Source organism: Eleutherodactylus coqui, chromosome 1, assembly GCF_035609145.1.
Source record: "Eleutherodactylus coqui strain aEleCoq1 chromosome 1, aEleCoq1.hap1, whole genome shotgun sequence".
In the NCBI taxonomy this organism is placed as follows: domain Eukaryota; kingdom Metazoa; phylum Chordata; class Amphibia; order Anura; family Eleutherodactylidae; genus Eleutherodactylus; species Eleutherodactylus coqui.
This window is the reverse complement of record NC_089837.1, coordinates 87,584,012-87,601,900: the sequence shown is the minus strand read 5'-3', so window position 1 is coordinate 87,601,900 and position 17,889 is coordinate 87,584,012. Positions and strand designations below refer to the sequence as shown.

The window sequence follows — 17,889 nt, the reverse complement described above, 5'->3', positions numbered from 1 at the left end:
AAGCAGAGGCACCCACACAGGTGACCCAACCGCTCCCATCACTTTGACATGCTGGAGTTCAAGTGTGTGAGCAATCTCCAGCACTGTCATTGAAGTGAATGGAGTGGTGGCACGCCTGTAAGACTTCTGTTCTATTCACTTGGGGACTGGCTGGACCCCTATTCTTGGGATTGGTGGAGGTCATAACTTGGCCCAACCTGTTTAATAAATGTCTGTCATGTGATGTAGTATCTGAAAACATGTAACTATATACATTCCAGTAGGTCAGCCGTCAATAGGATCTTGGCAGTATATCACATTGGCTGATTTGTTGGTACTGGTTAATATCAGAACCTCAAAATGTGAAAATTAAAGGGATCGTCCAGTTGTAAACTACTGCTGGCCTAACATCAAGATAGGTCATCAATACTAGATTGATGGGGGTCCGTTCATAGAATGGTAGAGTTGGAAGGGACCTCCTGTCTCATCGGGTCCAACACCCTGCTCATTTGTTAAGGACTGCTTGTGCACTGAGCTGATATCTGCAGGAAGCAGATAGCTCCGTTCTCATTGGTGTGGCCATGCTTGGTATTGCAGGCCCAGCTCGCACTGAAGTGAATGGGAACAGCCTACAATTCCGACCCTGGGCACTGCTGTAGGAACAGAGCGGTCTGCTTCTGGCAGAAATCAGGTCATTGTATAAACACACTGACCCCGCAAACAACCGATTGACTGACCTGGGCCGCTCTATTATTGAAAGCCTATTGTGCATATAGGCCATGAATATTTGGCACCTGGACAACCCCTTTAACTTTTATCTAAAAACTGAAGGTTGAGATTGGGGGTGTTTGTTGGGAGACCATACGTACAAACCCATTTCTGAGAATGGTCCAGTTTATGCAGCTTCACATGATCGCTGCCAACACGCAGACAGATCCAAGGTGGCGCCCCCCGGAACGGGGTAAGTGATACTCGGTCATACAGCACTACCAGCAGGAGGTAACACTCACTTTTAATATATACACTACTTACAAAACTAAAAACTCTGAATTGATATATTTGTCTACAAAGAGTGAAGGCACATCCAGGAAGGATCAAACAACAGAAGTAACAGACAAGGCAAGAGAGATGCTATTGGATGAACGGACAACATGAAATGCCCTAAAAGTGCTTTATACACAGGGGCCGCATTTATTCATCTGAAAGGTACATTTTTTTCTAGTGGCGGAGCATTCTGGGACGCCCTGATGGGTGTAACTGCAGGATGGAGACTATAGCCTTATATACCGGAGAAGACATATACACAGCACATTCACTAGTTTGCTACGGCTGCATAGACTTCTTTAACCCTGCACTTTCTTACTAGTGTTTTACCATTTAAATGTAGCAGAGCCGACTTTGTCAGCGATAGCAGATAGATTATTTCCTACACAGACTTCCAAGCACATGAGGTTTTAATCAGTCATGTTACAGAAACTTTGGGGGCAAGTTAAGGAATAAGTGATATGTGTCAGTGACCCCCAACCCCATGTCCAGAGCAAAAAGGCAGTGAGAAGAGTAGCTCCTGCATCATTACACAAGCATTTTCTCCTAAAAACTCACTATGGTGGAAAAAAAAGTCCTAAGGAAACTTTCATACAAGACGACTGTCGGGCACAGAAGCACCAGAGAGCCATCCATCCCACTTCTCTGCTTTCACACAGGAGCGATAGTCATTTGGTGAATGGAGGTGGAGCGCATCAGAGATCTATCAGCCACCCGCCTCCATTCACTATGAACAGGCAGTTTATAGATGAGCGCCTCCTGTTTACACTAAGCAAGAAGTCGCACACTGGTTGTTCTTCCAGTGAGCTGAAACAAAGCGACTGGTTTCTTGATCAGTGCCCTGTTGGGTCTTATGGTAACACAGGACAACTACTGCTGGAAATCACTCATTTGGGCCGATAGTTGGCTTGTGTAGGAGCCCCCATACGCACCTGACCCCACTGCTGCTCCAGATCCAACAGAGCCCGTTCCTCCACTACCTTCGACTGCAGCGGCAACATTGTCTCAGCTCAGGGTTAGATGACCGCTGCAGCTAATCACCAACCCAAGTAAACCTGTGATTGGCTACAGCGGTCACATATCCCATTGTTGGGACGTCATTGCTATACTATAGAGCAGACCGGGCGTTGTTGGAACAGAAGCAACTGGGGATTGGGGGGGCATTTTAATGTTTTTCCACCACACTGAGCACCTTTCAAAAATTTTTATTCCTTCTTTTTTTGGGGGTGGGTCAAGACAGGTTTTTTTTAGTTTTTCAAAAAGGGTTGTCTGATGAGGACCAACCATATGATGGTGAATAGATGATATCAAAACAATAAGTCCATTGATGAACTCATTGAGCCGACTAGCTCAACTCTGCTACATGTGTATACTGTTTTTTTTTTTTTGTTTTTTTTTAGTAGCGGTGGACTTCCATGTCCCAGAATGCTTTGCCAGGCTCTTCATTATAAGCAATCCCTGTAATAATTGATTATTCCATTGTGTTCCTCTTACACGTATTTACATCATATAGCGCTGGGTATGAACTATACACATGATAAAGGATAAATAGAGATACTGGACTTCGTGCTTCTTAGCTCCTGGTTACATATAGGATTTATCTAATAGAGGTTCCTCTGATTTATGGACAGCGGAGCTTTGGCTCTAGGTGGCGGCAGTGTACAGATACGGGGTGGGTAAAGGCAGTGATTAAATACAATTACATCAGGTCACTTCTCTACAATGAGCGCACAGGCCCTCATGTATCCTCACTAGGGCAGTTACCCATCGCAGCCAATCACTTTCCAGCTTTCATCCTTCTAGTGCAGGTTAGAAAATTAATACTGGAGTCTGATTGGTTGCGCTGGGTAACCATTCGTCCTCGGCACTAACGAGGGCACACGAGGCTCCTTCTTTAAGACATATTGCACATAAATGGCTTTTGTTCATCTGACAGCAAACTTGTGCACTCACACACACAATGCAGTAAAATAAAGGCAGAACTTATGTCATAGAGCTTTTTACAAAACAAAGCAATTCTCTTCACAAAATAATCATAAAAAATATATTTATATATTATTTCCCCCCTGAAAGTCTCCTCGTGACCAGGGCTCAGTCCATAAATACTGGTCAGTCTGATTGTCCAGTGAAGGATGTGGGTGCAGGCTCACGCCGTCAGGTCGGAGATAACCAATTTATCCATCTTATTGTTGATTTCGGGAGCAGAAATTATTTCGTCTCCATCGTAGTCCTCCTCGAATGACCTGGGAACACAACACATTCCCTAATGATAAGTGCCTCGTGAAACTTCAAAGCAGAAGCACATAAATCAAGGTGCCTTACATTCACCAAACCTAGACCGTTGTCTAAAGCACGTAGGACTATCCTACCAAAAGTCATTGGACACCTGAGCAATAATCAAAAGTAGTATTTATTTACTTAGGTTAATACTTAGTGGGGCTCCTTTGGCTCTAATGACATCAGATACTCTCCATGGCATAACCACGTCTGGTAACCCTCAGCTGGTATTTCTCTCCATTCACCCTGCAAATATCTGGCGAGTTCTCTCAAAGAAAATGGACACTGTTTATATTTCCTGACCAGACGGTCCAGTTTGTCTTAAAGATGTTCTGTAGGATTCAGGTTGGGACTCTGTGCAGCCAGTCCCATTGTAGAACATCCATGGTCTCAAACCAACGCAAAACAGTGTTGGGTTTGTGACGAGGTACGTTGTCTTGTTGGAAGTATGGCTGGCCATTCCCAGAGTATTACCGCGTTGTCAGCAGGACATTATTGTCTAGAATGTCAGAGCACACCTCTGTTAGTGGTTCTTACCACCACAACCAACGGACCGATACCATGCCACATAAAACACCCCCAGACAAGTACGGGGAGGTTCCGTTATGAACTGTTGGCACAACAGACTTGGATAAAAGGTGTTCACCACCATCCTCCACACCCAGGTATCTCTGATAGGGAGATGGAGTAGCATAATTTGTCACTCCATAAAACATTCTTCCATTGCTCAACTGTCTAATAGTGACGCTGCTTGAACCATTGCAGACAGGCAGATACAATGTGCTTCATGATGGACGGCTTGTGGGCAGCTGTACAACCCGTATATCCAATAGCATGCAGTTCCTATCACAAACTATGGCCGACACCTCCAAGGGTCTACAGCTTATGTAGCATGGCTTAGGACACGTGACGTTTGGTAGGATAGTGTAGACAGATATATCAAAAACATGTAGATGAGAGGATAAATATGGACAAGTGCTACAGGGTCAATATAATATCAGCAAGGCAGGCAACCTACAACCATTGGTGGTCACCCTATCAGCATGGAGCTTGAGGATGCCACCCATCAGATGTGTTTTTGTATTACCCACCTGAGGGCACCTAGTAAGCAAAGACTGCCTATTTATTTATTTATTTTTTTACACTTCTTTAAAACCAACCCTTGGTGACTGTCAAATATCAGGGACTCACCCCTCTTGTAAATGCTCAGTGGCCGTTTCCTCAGCGACGAGGATCTCGTATTCTTCAGCTGCGTATCTGTCCCAGTCTGACGGCTCGGGTGTTTCACTGTCGACATCCTGTACAGAGATAGAGAAGGTGCCGGGTCTGAGCAGGAGTGTAGAATATTGTACGGTACATAGAGCTTTTCCAAAATCTTGGCGAAATCTTTACAAATGCTTTCCTTTGAAGCCCTTTGTAGCCGGGCAGATGTCTAAACCATCAGTGTGGCGGACATATTTATCTGTACAATGGCAGCTCCTACTATACAATAGTACAGGTGAAAGCTGTCCTACATGTTATCACAACCCTCAGCTCCAGGCCTCATCTTGAGACTATGTTGGGTAAACCCATAACTATGTTACTATTTATTGCCTGTCTGTAAGAGCTTACAGGGAATTAGTCAGCAACTTTGAACTCCGTAAGCTAAACTTCTGAGCTCATAGGAGTCCCGGGAGGTGACTACACTTACCTTCCCCACTGTTCCCTTGCTGCGTGCTGTCAAAGCCACTACTGAATGTACCCAGCGTGAATCAGTCCTCTCATTCTATCCAGTACCGGGTCTGGCTAAAGTTTTCGTCTTTACTGCAGAAAACTGCTTGGGGATGGAAACCAGGACAGAACCATAGGGTTCAATACAGGAGACCTCTTTTGTCTCCGTTTCACTCGGTTTCCGTATTGGTCACTCTTCTGAGTTGGATAGAAGAGCGTCCAACGATTTGCTATCAGGCTAACAGGGATAAAGAAGTCTCTGTCGCACATAATGAACTCTGCGATTCCATCCTCCGGCAGTTCTCTGCATAAAAGACGGAAATCTGAGATGGAGCTACAAACGGACAGAACAGCGCAATGTGAAAGGAGCCTTTAGCTGCACTGCAGTATTTGGTTGGTATTTTGCATCAGTCAGTACCAGAAGAACCGACAGAGAGAGACACTATTATGGGAGGATTTGCCCGTCTTCCATATTTTGAAGCCACTTCTATTTTGGCTTACAAACACTGAAGCAAAATACGGACCAAAATACTGCGGAAGCGGCCGTAGATGGTAGATTCTAAATAGTAGATTTGGGGTCTGTCAGTCTACAGCAGTGATGGGGCCTCGACGTAATGGTAGGCTGGGAGAATTTTTCTTAGCGTTTTTGTATTTTTAAGCCTTCTTTTTTCTTCTACAAGGGTGCCACGAGGGGTGCTGTGAGCCAAAAACAGGTGGGAAAACACTGGTCTAAACAATAATGGACCAGCACCTAACCTGTCTGATTACAGAACTGATCAAAGGCAGTTCTTCAATGTGGCTCAAAGGATCGACCCTATTTACAAACCCACAATCATCATTATCTCCTCAGTCACGAGATATACTGGGCCTTATTTATGAATACTGTCTAAAAGTTAGGCAGTGCAAACGTAGACTAGACAGTCTGAAAAACTGACAGATTAGTCATTCTGTGATAAACCTGGTGCATTCTAAGACGGTCTGGTCTAAGTTTGACCACCTATTAGTTGGTTTAGTTTACGTTAAAAGTTGTGCCAAAATCCTGGCACAATTTTCGGTGCAGTTTAGTCAACGCCCCTTTTTCGGACAAGTCGGAAAAAATGTCCAAAAGTGTCAAAAAGTACATGACAACTGTGGCGCCAGTAATTTGCACCAGCAAACTTTCATATTTTGAACAAATAAGTCCCATTGATTATACTATCCCAAAATTTGGTCACTAGTAAGCTACAGGTATGATGAAGGAAAGATCGCCCTTCACCATCAGTAGAGGAAGAGAACACATACCTTGTTTCCCCCCAAAAAAGACCCTGTCTTATATTGATTTTTACACCAAAAGAGAAGCTAGGTCTTATTTTCAGGGATGTCTTATACGTTCCTAGCAGGTTCGGTGCGTGTCCCTCCCGCTGGTCTCCAGAGCTCCAGCAGGCTTCCTGCAGTCCTCGGCCACCCACAGAAGACCACTTCCTGGTTACAGGATTCATACATCCCGCCTCCACAAGGCGATGGCTCCGATTGGCTTTTCGAGCACTGCATTGCTTGACTGAGCAGAGCTCGAAGAACCAATCACAGCAATCGCTTCCTGGAGACACAGGATTTACGAATCCCGTAACCAGAAAGTGATCTTGTGTGGGAGGCCAAGCTCTAAAGAGCAGTGGGAGGGACTTCAACCGAACATGCTAGGTAATTAATTCCCTTTTTTATGTAAGCTAGGGCTTATATTTCAAGCCTCCCTGAAAAAAAAATCTGGGCAAGTCTTATTTTCAGGGTAGGTCTCATTTTGGGGGAAATATGGTAATTAGGTGATAATACCTTTTGCACTGCAAAGGGATCTCTTTGTTCATGGTCCAGGTACTTCTCGAGATTAAAGCAAGTGTCATAAAATATGTGACCCATTTTACAGCGTTTCAGATCTTTCAAGGTGATTCGACCTAAAAAGGAAAGGGACAAAAGCCGACATTATTGTAAATTCTCATAATATTTAATAATCATCATCCTTATTTGGTATAGCGCCAACATACTCCGCAGCGCTCAGGGTCTAGTAAGTTACATTTAAGCAGCAATCTGCAGTGCTTCTCATATAATATGAACGCTCCGTACCTTCACCTTCTGGTTTTACTAGGTCTAATAGTTGGCACAACAGATCCTGGAAGGGTAAGGGCTCAATGCCCATAGTTTCCATCTTCTCACACTGCTCTTCATAGAAGTATTCCAGTTCATACATGGATAAGACTCCATCTCCATCCAGGTCCATGCAGCGGAACCAATACTCGATGCTGTAGCAAGACATCGCAAGCATTTTAGAAATCAGACCAATGTCCAAAAAATAACTCTGCCTTCATTATTTGTCATGAGAGGCCTGCGGGCCTACACAAGCCAAGATGGCTGCACCAGCTTCTCCGACTACCCACAGTGTGCCCCAGGTAGTCAGACAAGCAGTTTGGCCATCTTTCTTGTCCAGGATGTTGCATCAGTTCTTCTACACATCCACTGACATGGCATAAATAATAGAAGGCTAATTGTATTTTACCCTTTCAATCTATAAACCTTTTAAAGAGGGGTCATATGTTTATAGGAAACTCTCTTAGTTTGACCATACGGATGAACATGCAATGACTACTTTTGGCCACTATGTGGCATCACAAACCTTCCTTCTGTCTAAGCAGGACTTTGTAGATCCAGAAATCAGGCAACATGCCAAACTAAAACGTAAACTGCGTTGTATTGCAGATTATGATCCCGCTTCTTACCTTGTGGGGTTCTTCTTGTCTTCTTCAGAGATCAGGAACCAGACAAATTCTGCGTAGCTCATCCGGCCCTCCCTCTGGACAGCATTCCCCCTGTGAATACACACCGTACAATTAACTAGGGAGGGCATGTTATCAGCACACTGATCACCATTGATATCACACTACGGAGCTGCTGGAATTAAGAGGTATCGCTTCTGAAGGATAATATGAGATATGAGCCGTGTCTGAAATTATGTGGATCTTATAGGGGTTTTCCGCCATTCAGTTAATTGAAGTGACACCAGGGCTCGGATAATCCGCACCAGTTCATATCAGGCACAGTGCTGTTCATTGTATAGTAGCTGTGCCTGGTATAGCAGCTCAGTCCCATTCACTTGAATAGGACAGAATTTCTCTCAGGCCATGTGACTGATGAACGTGACTAAGGAAGATGGAACTAGTACCTCTGCAGCGCCGCCTATTGAAGGGCAGCATTCCTTTAAATCAATGTGACTTTTTAACAAGTCTTAACAATGATTAGGAATAGGAAACCAAGCCAGAACCCATACACAGACAGCTGTTTTGGGGTGTTTGCCCCTCATCACTGTGCAGTGGGTTTCAGGCTTAGCTGGTGAGAGGCCTGTGACTTAGGTCAGGAGGTGTGTCATCTCTCCTTAAGAGGGCACCCAAAAAAGGGTGTTGAGACACCTAAGGGGTGAGTGGGTCAGGGGATGGTATAGTCTCTCCCCAAAATGGGTGTGGGGACATCTAGAAGGTGAGTAAGGAGACTTATAAGGCCAAGCACGCTCCTCTGGGTAATTTACGCAAATTAGGAAGATGGAACTAATACCTCTGTAGCGCCAACTATTGGATGGCAGCATTCCTTTAAAAGCAAACTTCCTGCTTCTAAGGAATTTCAGACAAAGTCAAGTGGGTTTAAGAGAAAGCAAAAAATGGCTGCAGTGGCGGATATCCAACACCCTTGATTTTAAAATACAGTGGTGCCTCAGGATGCGAGCGCCTCAGCTTGCGAGTTTGACTTGCAAACAGGCTCTCTCCCGAATTTGTGTTCTGATTTACGAGCAAAAACTCGGGTTACGAGCCTGCTTGCAAGTCAAAAAACCTGACTCCCCTATCACCGGCATTTTGTCCTCGCGATGGTCTGCAGTGCTGCTGCAGGCTATCGCTTCCTCCCCCATGCAATCAAAGCATTGCTTTCTGGATGCGGAGCTTGAATGCCCTCCAGCAAGCTAATACTCGGATTGGTTAACTTAGCGCTGCATCAGCCAATGAAAGTCAGTGCTGGGTTGACCAATCACAGCCATTCAATGAGGTCATTGCCGCAGATCATCGCAGAACGACGGGGGTAGGAGAGTATTGATTTTTTTTTTTGTACTTGTAGTTAGTTTCCCCATTGAAATGAATTGAAACGCCATTAATGCGGAACACATTAATGACATTTCAATGGGGAAAAGTGCTTTGACATACAAGTTTTTTGGCTTAAGAGCTCCGTCACGGAACAGATTAAACTCGTATGTCATGGCGCCACTATACATTAAAATCCAGAAACAATGCACTCAAATGCAAAGATCTAAAGTTTCACAGAGTTTCTTTATAACGCGATTATCATCTTACCGTGTAACGGCTCCAGAAAATATCCGTTCTATGATTCTGTTTGAAGAAGCTGATAAAGAAATGAAAAATCAAAATAAGAAATACTGAAAAAACTTACATACTGCACCAGAATCCCAGCGCCTGTATATAAAGCTACAGTCTGCACCCCCGAGACACTCTGAAAGCCCACCTATGTGAGGACACTTCTCTAGATAGCCTTCTAGTCTGTGTAAGCGGGACATGGATCCCTCCCTAATAGAGCCAAACGCCATTGCTGGATTTTATTTTCACCCCTTTTTATGACCCTACATACATTTATATAACTATCACAAGGAGCTTTGTGGCCACCAACTTATGGGCCATTCATACGGGACGATTATCGCCCAAAATTCGTTCAAAGGAATGAAAATGAGTTCTACTCGTCTCGTGTGAATGCAAAGAAATGGTTTGCTAGTCGTTCAGTTTACATTATCGCTGACTGTCAGTATAAAAAACTGCGCTGGATAGAATGAAGCGCTGAGCGGGAAGCCCGCGATCCAGCAGTGTTCTCTGCCTGAGCACTAGCGACCCTAGCGGTGACGTCGGTGATCGTGCAGCGGTTTAGAGGACTCTCGTCCCGTCTAATTGCAGAAGATTGTAGCTCCCCTCCAGAAGGAAGTAAACTCTTGATTTAGGGTACGATTACACATCACACATTTTTGCGCAGATCCGCAGTAGATGTTGGTGTGGACTTTCTGCTGTGGGAAATTTGCACCAATTCTGCCCTGTATGAATATACCCCAACATGGCCTACCCTAAGGTGCTTTCACACAGTGTAATGTGCTGCAGAATCTGTGCAGATTCCGCACCAAATAAGTGTCTAACACCACAGGACATTGGACACGGGGTTTGTATTATAAGCGGCAGCGGGGTCCCTGGGGGTCTCCACTAGGAGGAAGCTCACAGCTAAAGAACTATCATTTAAACTAAAGAACACCCGAGGCACTGAGAAGATACCTGCCGGCTATGTATATGTTGATACATAGTCTGCTGTATACTTATTCTGTTAACCCTTTCCAATCCACTGTCTGACGTCTAAAGACATTCTGATTGAAGGCTGTACAGCTTGCGATGTCGGAAGACGTCCGGCAAGAAATTCTTACTGTATATTACTGGCCGCTCTGTTGTCGGGGGCCTCTCCAGCATGTCCAATACCGCAGTACTGGCTCTAGCCAGCAGGTGGCGCCATTGTATAATGGCAGAAAGAGAAAGACCCCTAGGAAAACCTGAATCCAAAATTGGATTGCAAAGGGTTAAATACTAATGGAAAAAAGTTTAAACAAATAAGTCGATCATTTGAACCGCAATGCACAGATTTTTTTTCCCCAAATAGAGTTAAATTCTGGGTTTGGGGGCGGGGTGGGGACAGGGTTAGGGACATGCCACTTTTTGATGGGGAAGCTGCATCAGGATTGAATGGGGCTAATTGATATATGCATCAAACATTGACTATTATGCGCTCACAGTCATAAAGCACGTAAAGCTTTTGTAAGCTAGAAGAAGCATTTTTATAGGCATTTTTAGGTGACTTTTTTTTATTGGCACATTTTTTACATAAGAGTTTTTATCTATGGAGAAGATCGTATAGAAAGATACCAAAATTACAGCCAATGACCTATGTACTGCATTTCATATTTCCCCATTGACCTGCATCATCAGACTTTGTCCGTCTTTGCCCCCCATAATTCCAAATAAAATAACTAAAAACATGGCATTTTTCCTGAAAAGCGTATGTTACTACCATATAGGGGAACACTGCTGCCTTTCAAGAGATGCCATAAAAGTTTGGACCTAAAGGGCCTTTTACAAGGAACGATTATTGTTCAAAAAATGGATCAAAATGAGCGAAAATGAATAATAATGGTTCAATGTAAATGCAGCCAACGATCAAACCATAAATCATTTGTTTTTCATTCATTTTACGCAGGCATCGTTGGCTCGTTCACTCATCATTTGGTTTAAATACCGATCGTTCGGTTGTTCTCAGTCACTTATATTGTGAATGTGAAAGACTGGACCATTTCCCGTTTGAACGAGCCGCGATGTGTCTGCCTGAAGGAATAGATTTCTTAAAAATCCTTTAGGACGAGCCGATTCTTGTTTGAACGAGTGAGGGACGTCATCGTTAATTCATTCGCGCTCCTCGGCTTATTCAAACGAGAAATCGTTCAGTAGCTGTATAAGTGAATGAGAAGGACTGAATGAGCGCTGGTTAAACCGAATGATTAGCGAACGAACCAACAATGATTTTTAGGACTACAGAAAATGAACTCCGAATGAAAAGTGAACGATTCACGTTAGTCATTCAGTTGTTGGTTCACGTTTAGACTGAATGTCGCCGTCGTCATGTTTAAAAGCTCCTTAAGTGAACTGTTAGATTAGCGGTTCTTTACTTCTCTTTTAACTCACTCCTTCAAAACGAGAATCGTTCAGTCATTCACGTTTGCTGTATAAATAAACGTGAAAGCCTGAACAAGCGCTTTTCAATCCGAACGGTAAGAGAACGAGTCAACGAGGATTTGTATTCCTGCAGATAATAGACGACGAGTGAGAAGTGGTCGGTTCTCGTTTGTCTTTAGCCATTGGCTCACGTTTAAACCAAACCATTATCATTCACTTTCACTCGTTTGAACGATATCGTTCCATCTGAAAGCACCTTACTTACCGATGCAACGTAGCCGCTTGGAACAGCACAGGGCTGTAAATGGTACCGCAGCAGAGTAATTGCCTCTCCAGTAAAACCACCCACATGTAATTAGCTTTAGTGCGGAGAGATATATCCTGAACAGGCGGTATACTTCTATTTTTCCACATACTCACCATGGTCATTATATCTCGCCAGGTCTTTCTGGTCAATGTAAAGATCATGGTCGGTGTCCAATTCCCAAAACTTGCAATAGATGACATAGAAGTGCTCGTAGGAAAAGTAGTCTGTCACTTGATTAATGTCGTCCTCTTCCTCCAGCAAAGCCAAGGTCTACACAGCAGGAGAAAATGAGAAAAAGTCCAATTGTTGGGTTTCAGAGCAAAGACCAATAGTCCTTAGAGGTGTTGTCTGGTTTAGGGCAAAGGACGACGCTGCAGAGGTACTGAATACTTGCTGCAGGACCTTCAGATTCAATGCAGAGGATTACTGGGGGTTCTCAATACTGATCATAGGGAGTCCTGCTACTATCAGAGGACCATTCTAACAAAAAAGATGTCAAGCCCCACCCACTTTTTGAAAAAGTTGTGGAGCCGATGGAGGGAGGAAGTTTTGCAAACTTTTTGTGCAGGCAGGGGTTGCGCAAAAATGTGCTACTTTTCCATGCCAGAATTCTGGGGTAGATTCTATAATAAATGCCCCCATCACGTGGTGAAGGATTTGCTGTTGCAGATTTTGTTCAGATCTTTCACAGCAAATCAGTCCTGTGTGGTTATAACCCAATCACCGCAGAATTCGCTGCAGGTTTTAAATATGCAACATGTCAATTGTTTCTGTGGATTCAAGAGGTGAGATAAATGTTTGGATCTAAAAGGTCCTTTTCACCACGAATTTCACACCCTTTGCTATGCCAAAGGTGAAATATGCGGCAAATCCACAGTATAGCCCATAGTTTCCTGAACGCCGGCACCTGTGCTCTCGTTTCTGGACCTGGGACCTCTGGACCAACACCCTAGGTGTCACCTACCTGCAGGAAGTTACTTCTGCGCAGCTCAGTAGATGTGATTCTGCCGGACCACGACCTGTTCACCGTGTAGAATATTCTCTGTATGACCTGCCGGGTGGAACAATCACCATTACATTCATTACTAATAGGACTCACTTTTCACAAACTTCCCAACAAACATCTATATATACCATCCAAGAGCCCACTTATCCCCCGGCCGGTATGCACATCAAGGAGGTCTTTCTAGTAAAGCATCATCAAGTTTGGATCAATAAAGCAGGAAAAAGGGTAAGATACATGCATATTGGCTTAGTCATTTTCCCCTCTTATCTAGCGCCTCCGAGCAGCGGTATCTGGTTACTATGTTGCAGAGTACAGTAGAGCTACAGTATGGTCACACATTTTGTGCACCCCGTTGGGTGGTGTTGTCTTACTGCCAGAGCTACTATTCCGCTGGACTAAGCTGCTGCATGCACTATGGCAAATTCAGCAACTGCTTTGAGACCTCGGAAGAATGTGACATGGCCCATCACACCCTTAAGATTAATCTGCATAGTAGAGGATTACGAAGGTGTAATGTCAGCCATGGAATGGATCTTTTTATCCCATATTAACCACTTAGCGCCCTAGGATGTACACGTATGTCCTGGTTGTACGGAGCAGGATCAGAAGCTAAGCCTGCACCATACACAGCCGGTACAAGCAGTTTCTGACAGTCGAAACAGGACCGCAACAGCCACAACCTATGTTCACGCCAATCGCGACAGTTTACCCTTTCAATGCCCTGATCGGTGTTTGCTGGTCCTGAATGCCCCCCCCTGTGTTGAGATCAAAAGTTTAGGTTCAATTCTCATGGCAGCCCAGGTCCTTCTGAAGGTTCCCAGTTCTGCCTTGTATTTCTTCCTAATAAGAATGGCCTCTCTTAATAGAATTCCAGCAGAAATACCATAAAGTGCAATAATAAAGTATTGCAGTATACGGTATAAGCGATCAAACCTTCACAAGTTCAAGTCCCGTATGGGAACTAACAAAGAAATTAGAAATAAGTGAAAATTTGTTTTCTACTATTGTAAAAAATAAAGGATATTAAAAAAGTTAAATAAAAAAAAATCCTTGTTTAGGGACAATCCACCAAAGCAAAAGAAGACGATTCAGCGTCCATTAACATCATGGCTTTACTGTCAAGAAGGTTTATATCCCAACAGGAAAGACAAATACAGACTTTTACCTCATTTGGCAACGGTTTCAACATCAAGCAATACATTAATTGCTACACTGTACATTTAGTTTACCTGATTAGTTGCATATGTTGAGTTCAATACGTTGGGTGAACTACATGCAATTTAAAAACTCGAGCCGGACGTCATATTTCAGACACTCCGAATGGGGCATTTAGGAATAGGTCTGCGGTTTCCGCACATTTTTCAAATGTCCGTCCAGGCAGGAGATTTTTCCCTTATGCGAGTTTCTGTCATAGAACTAGTAAGCAGTCCTGTTAGAAATGGTCCTCATCGCCAAAAATCACTTAATAGGGAAAGCTACTGCATTTTTTTTAAACTACTGTCCCTTTGGATTTAAATAGGAGGCCTGACATGACTTTACACTATTAACCCTTTGCACTCGCTCTTATGTCACCAGGTGTTCCATTCCAACAATTCTTTTATACGTTCCCTTTGTAGCATTTTCATTGGATGAATGTTGTATTTTAAAATGAGCTTTTGCGATCTTCTTAGTTATAGACGATGACCAATAGCTGCATGACAGCTCGAAATACATGAGATTGCTGCGTCTGTGTATTTTGGCCTTCTTGAAAATAAAGCTGTGATTTTAGTGGATTCTGGGTCCTCTCACTGCATAAAATTTAGATCTATCAAAATATCACATTTATGCCACTCAGTAAACATCGTCCGAATAAAAAAAAAAATACACAAATGATGTACGCCGTGAAAACAAGGACCTCCCCCAGGATGGTGGAATTGCAGGGGGGGGGGGGGATTTTTCTTTGCTTTCCATTTAGGAGTTTTTTTACGCTTTCAGTATATTATATAGTACCATTGAAAAATACAACTCGTTCCGCAAAAACAAGCCCTCAGACAGCAACATCAACAGGAAAATAAGAGTTATGATTTTGTGAAAGTGAGGAGAAGAAACCAAAATTGAAATGGACCACGTCCTTAAGGGTTAATAATTAAGCTTTTGCTACCGGAATATATGGAGCACTTACCGTCGTTATGTACCGGGAGTGAAATTCAGGGGCTTCCTTAAGGAAGGTCAAACCAGGATGTGTGTCCACGATGTCCTACAAGACAGGATGAATACTGTTACACTATAGCCGGAGCGCACTGACCGTTCCATCATCACCGGTCAACCACAGAAGTAGTCACAAGGCTTAGTGGTCACAAAGAGATAAGTTCTCACCTGTAGGAGGGGGATGAAGTCCTCTTGTTCTAAATAGCTGCAGCCGGGTTTTGCTAAAAGGTTCATGAATTTGGAAGTGTCATCGTGACAGTTCTGTAATAACCTGTGAGAGTTATAACATCTGTATTAGATGGTTATCAACACTTCCTGTATTACACAGAAACTGAATTGTCAATCTGTGGCCAGTTCATGGCGCTTCAGGAGCGATCAGGGTCAGAATCAGCACTCTGCAAACCAGCGCAGGTTCCGGGGGCCACAATGCATGGGGGGAGGGGGGGGGGCACTCCACTAGGCCACTTTTGCTTTTAACTTTCCAATATGACAACTGGGTGTAGAAGACGACGCTGGGCTCCCTCCTTGCCATACCATTAAAGGCACTGCTTAAGTTGCCCACAGGGTGAACGGGGAGTGCAGTGGCAGTAATACAGTAGCCACTATGCTGTAAGCCTCTGCCCCGACTGCAAGTAAGCAGCTTTATTACACGTCACTGGTTGACTCCCAGCAAATAAGCAGCTGTTGTGTGACTTGTACGGAAGCCACAACACGGTCCAGCAGACCAGGTCCTGAGACGGTAGATCTTGTGCATCAATCAGCAGAACCAACCCTTTATACATACAAGTGGCCAGTCTCATCAGCAAAACTAATACTTTACATCTATTGCATCACACCTCGCGCCCCCATTAGGGTTGCAAGCTCCTGCGGCAGAGTTTGCCTTCTTTTTGTCTCATTTTCGATTTTAAGAGTGATATTTTGCATGTTTAGTGCTTCCATATGATGGTAAAGAACTGCAGAACATGTTGGTTCTATACAAGTTCTTACTGCTACTTACTTCCTCCACATTGCAATGAACGAGTGCACGGACACAAACCCCGTCCTCTCTCCACCAGCGGCATTAAACAGGGCAGCCTTCCAATACAGCGGACAGCCGCATACCTAAAGAAGAAGGGGTTGATGTATGTATGAAAAAGCAACACATGCATTTGGAAGGTAAATCATAGGAACATAACTTTGGTCCCACTACACAGAATTTCCTGCAAGGGGTTTTTGGCTATTTACTATTGATGATCTATCCTTAGTATAGGTCATCAAAAGGTAATTTTGGGGGGTTCCACCTCTTGGGATTCCAATTGATCAGCTGATCCTCTGGCTGCTGTCAGTGCAGCAGAGCTGGAAGTGTAATAGAAGGCACCACACATTGATTTCAATGGGAGCGAAGACTTTCTATTACACTTTCAGCTCAAACAGTCATGCCCGGCTCAGCTGCACTGACAGTGGCAGGAAGAGCAGCTGATCCTTCTGATCGGCGAGAATACTGAGTGGCGGACCCCCACCAGTTAACTATTGATGATCTATCCTGAGAATAGGTCATCAATTGAAAATGACCAGTAAACACCTTTAACTAGTGACTTCATAAATGGAAAAGTTGCTTCAGTTTTCATTTTAGAGAAGGTCGGGGAAAAAAAAAAAAAAAAAAAAAAATCGGAATTAGTTCCTGGTAATTCAGTTTCCGTGAGTCCACTGGGCCAGCACTGCTGAAGTAAGAGTGCAGTCAAAACACTGATGTGAAGGTTGGAAAGTTCTATAACTTTTCTAATATACTTTGGTTTCTATTATTGTATCTATATACATACACAGATCCTCAACGCCTTCCCCTGAATGCTGAGTTACCTTGGCAATCTTCCCCATCTCGTAGATGTCGGCCTTCTCATCCTCCATACTAGAGAATGCGGCTTCGATCTTGGCGATGGAGTCGTCGTTGTTGGTGCTAGGGTTGGGCAGCCCCTTTGGGAAGTAAAATCGTGGAATGTTTATGGATAAGGAAGGGGCAACGGTGACTTTGTTGGCAGGAGGTGGCGAGGCCGGGCGAGGAATTACAGGAGCGACAACAGGGGCAGGAGGAGGGGTCCCCGGCTTCTTCTCTTGCTTGTTCTGAACCTGGAAGTAGAAAATAATGATTATATTGTGGCAGCTGGGAGTAATCCCATAGTATAACACCCATTTACATATCATCACTGCTGTTCATTTGTGTCCAGTGCTATATAAGGTGGTCAGAGAGAAGCCCTGCACTACGCCACTGGATGTGCATAGAGGGCTTCATTTTGTGGGGGACTACCAGAATCAATATCTCCTTGGCTCCTGCACACTGGCCAAGGCGATATCGGGCTGTAGTTCTCGCCAGTGTGAAGGAGCCCTTACACAGGAATAGTATATATTGGTAAAAACAAAAGTTTACTTTAGTTTGGGAATTACTGTAGACATATATTAATTGGCCTTACATTACAAAAAGAAGTGTAGCGAGTTACAAGAGTTTCCCCTTTTATGAATCGTGACAATTCCTGTGCTAAGATCATGCAGATTTCCTATAGAGAAGCTTATCTGGGATTAAAAGGGGCCTCCGATTACATACAGAGGTTATTTTCTGAGACTCTCTAAAA

The 17,889-nt window shown here is 43.9% G+C and overlaps 1 protein-coding gene across 4 annotated transcripts in view; it reads right to left on the bottom strand.

The window, feature by feature from the left end:
• Nucleotides 1–966: 966 nt before the first annotated feature.
• PPP2R3A (protein phosphatase 2 regulatory subunit B''alpha) overlaps nucleotides 967–17,889 on the bottom strand; it is a 160,052-nt gene continuing 143,129 nt past the window's right edge. For all 4 annotated transcript variants that reach the window (XM_066597985.1, XM_066598002.1, XM_066597993.1 and 1 more), the window contains 12 exons: nucleotides 17,123–17,389; nucleotides 16,284–16,387; nucleotides 15,455–15,557; nucleotides 15,261–15,335; nucleotides 13,058–13,144; nucleotides 12,207–12,363; nucleotides 9,369–9,417; nucleotides 7,755–7,844; nucleotides 7,105–7,280; nucleotides 6,817–6,935; nucleotides 4,492–4,598; nucleotides 967–3,266 (listed from right to left, as the gene is read on the bottom strand). In XM_066597985.1, the coding sequence (XP_066454082.1) occupies nucleotides 3,170–3,266; nucleotides 4,492–4,598; nucleotides 6,817–6,935; nucleotides 7,105–7,280; nucleotides 7,755–7,844; nucleotides 9,369–9,417; nucleotides 12,207–12,363; nucleotides 13,058–13,144; nucleotides 15,261–15,335; nucleotides 15,455–15,557; nucleotides 16,284–16,387; nucleotides 17,123–17,389 (1,431 nt within the window). In that variant the 3' untranslated portion in view covers nucleotides 967–3,169. The remainder of the gene's footprint in view (nucleotides 3,267–4,491; nucleotides 4,599–6,816; nucleotides 6,936–7,104; nucleotides 7,281–7,754; nucleotides 7,845–9,368; nucleotides 9,418–12,206; nucleotides 12,364–13,057; nucleotides 13,145–15,260; nucleotides 15,336–15,454; nucleotides 15,558–16,283; nucleotides 16,388–17,122; nucleotides 17,390–17,889) is intronic.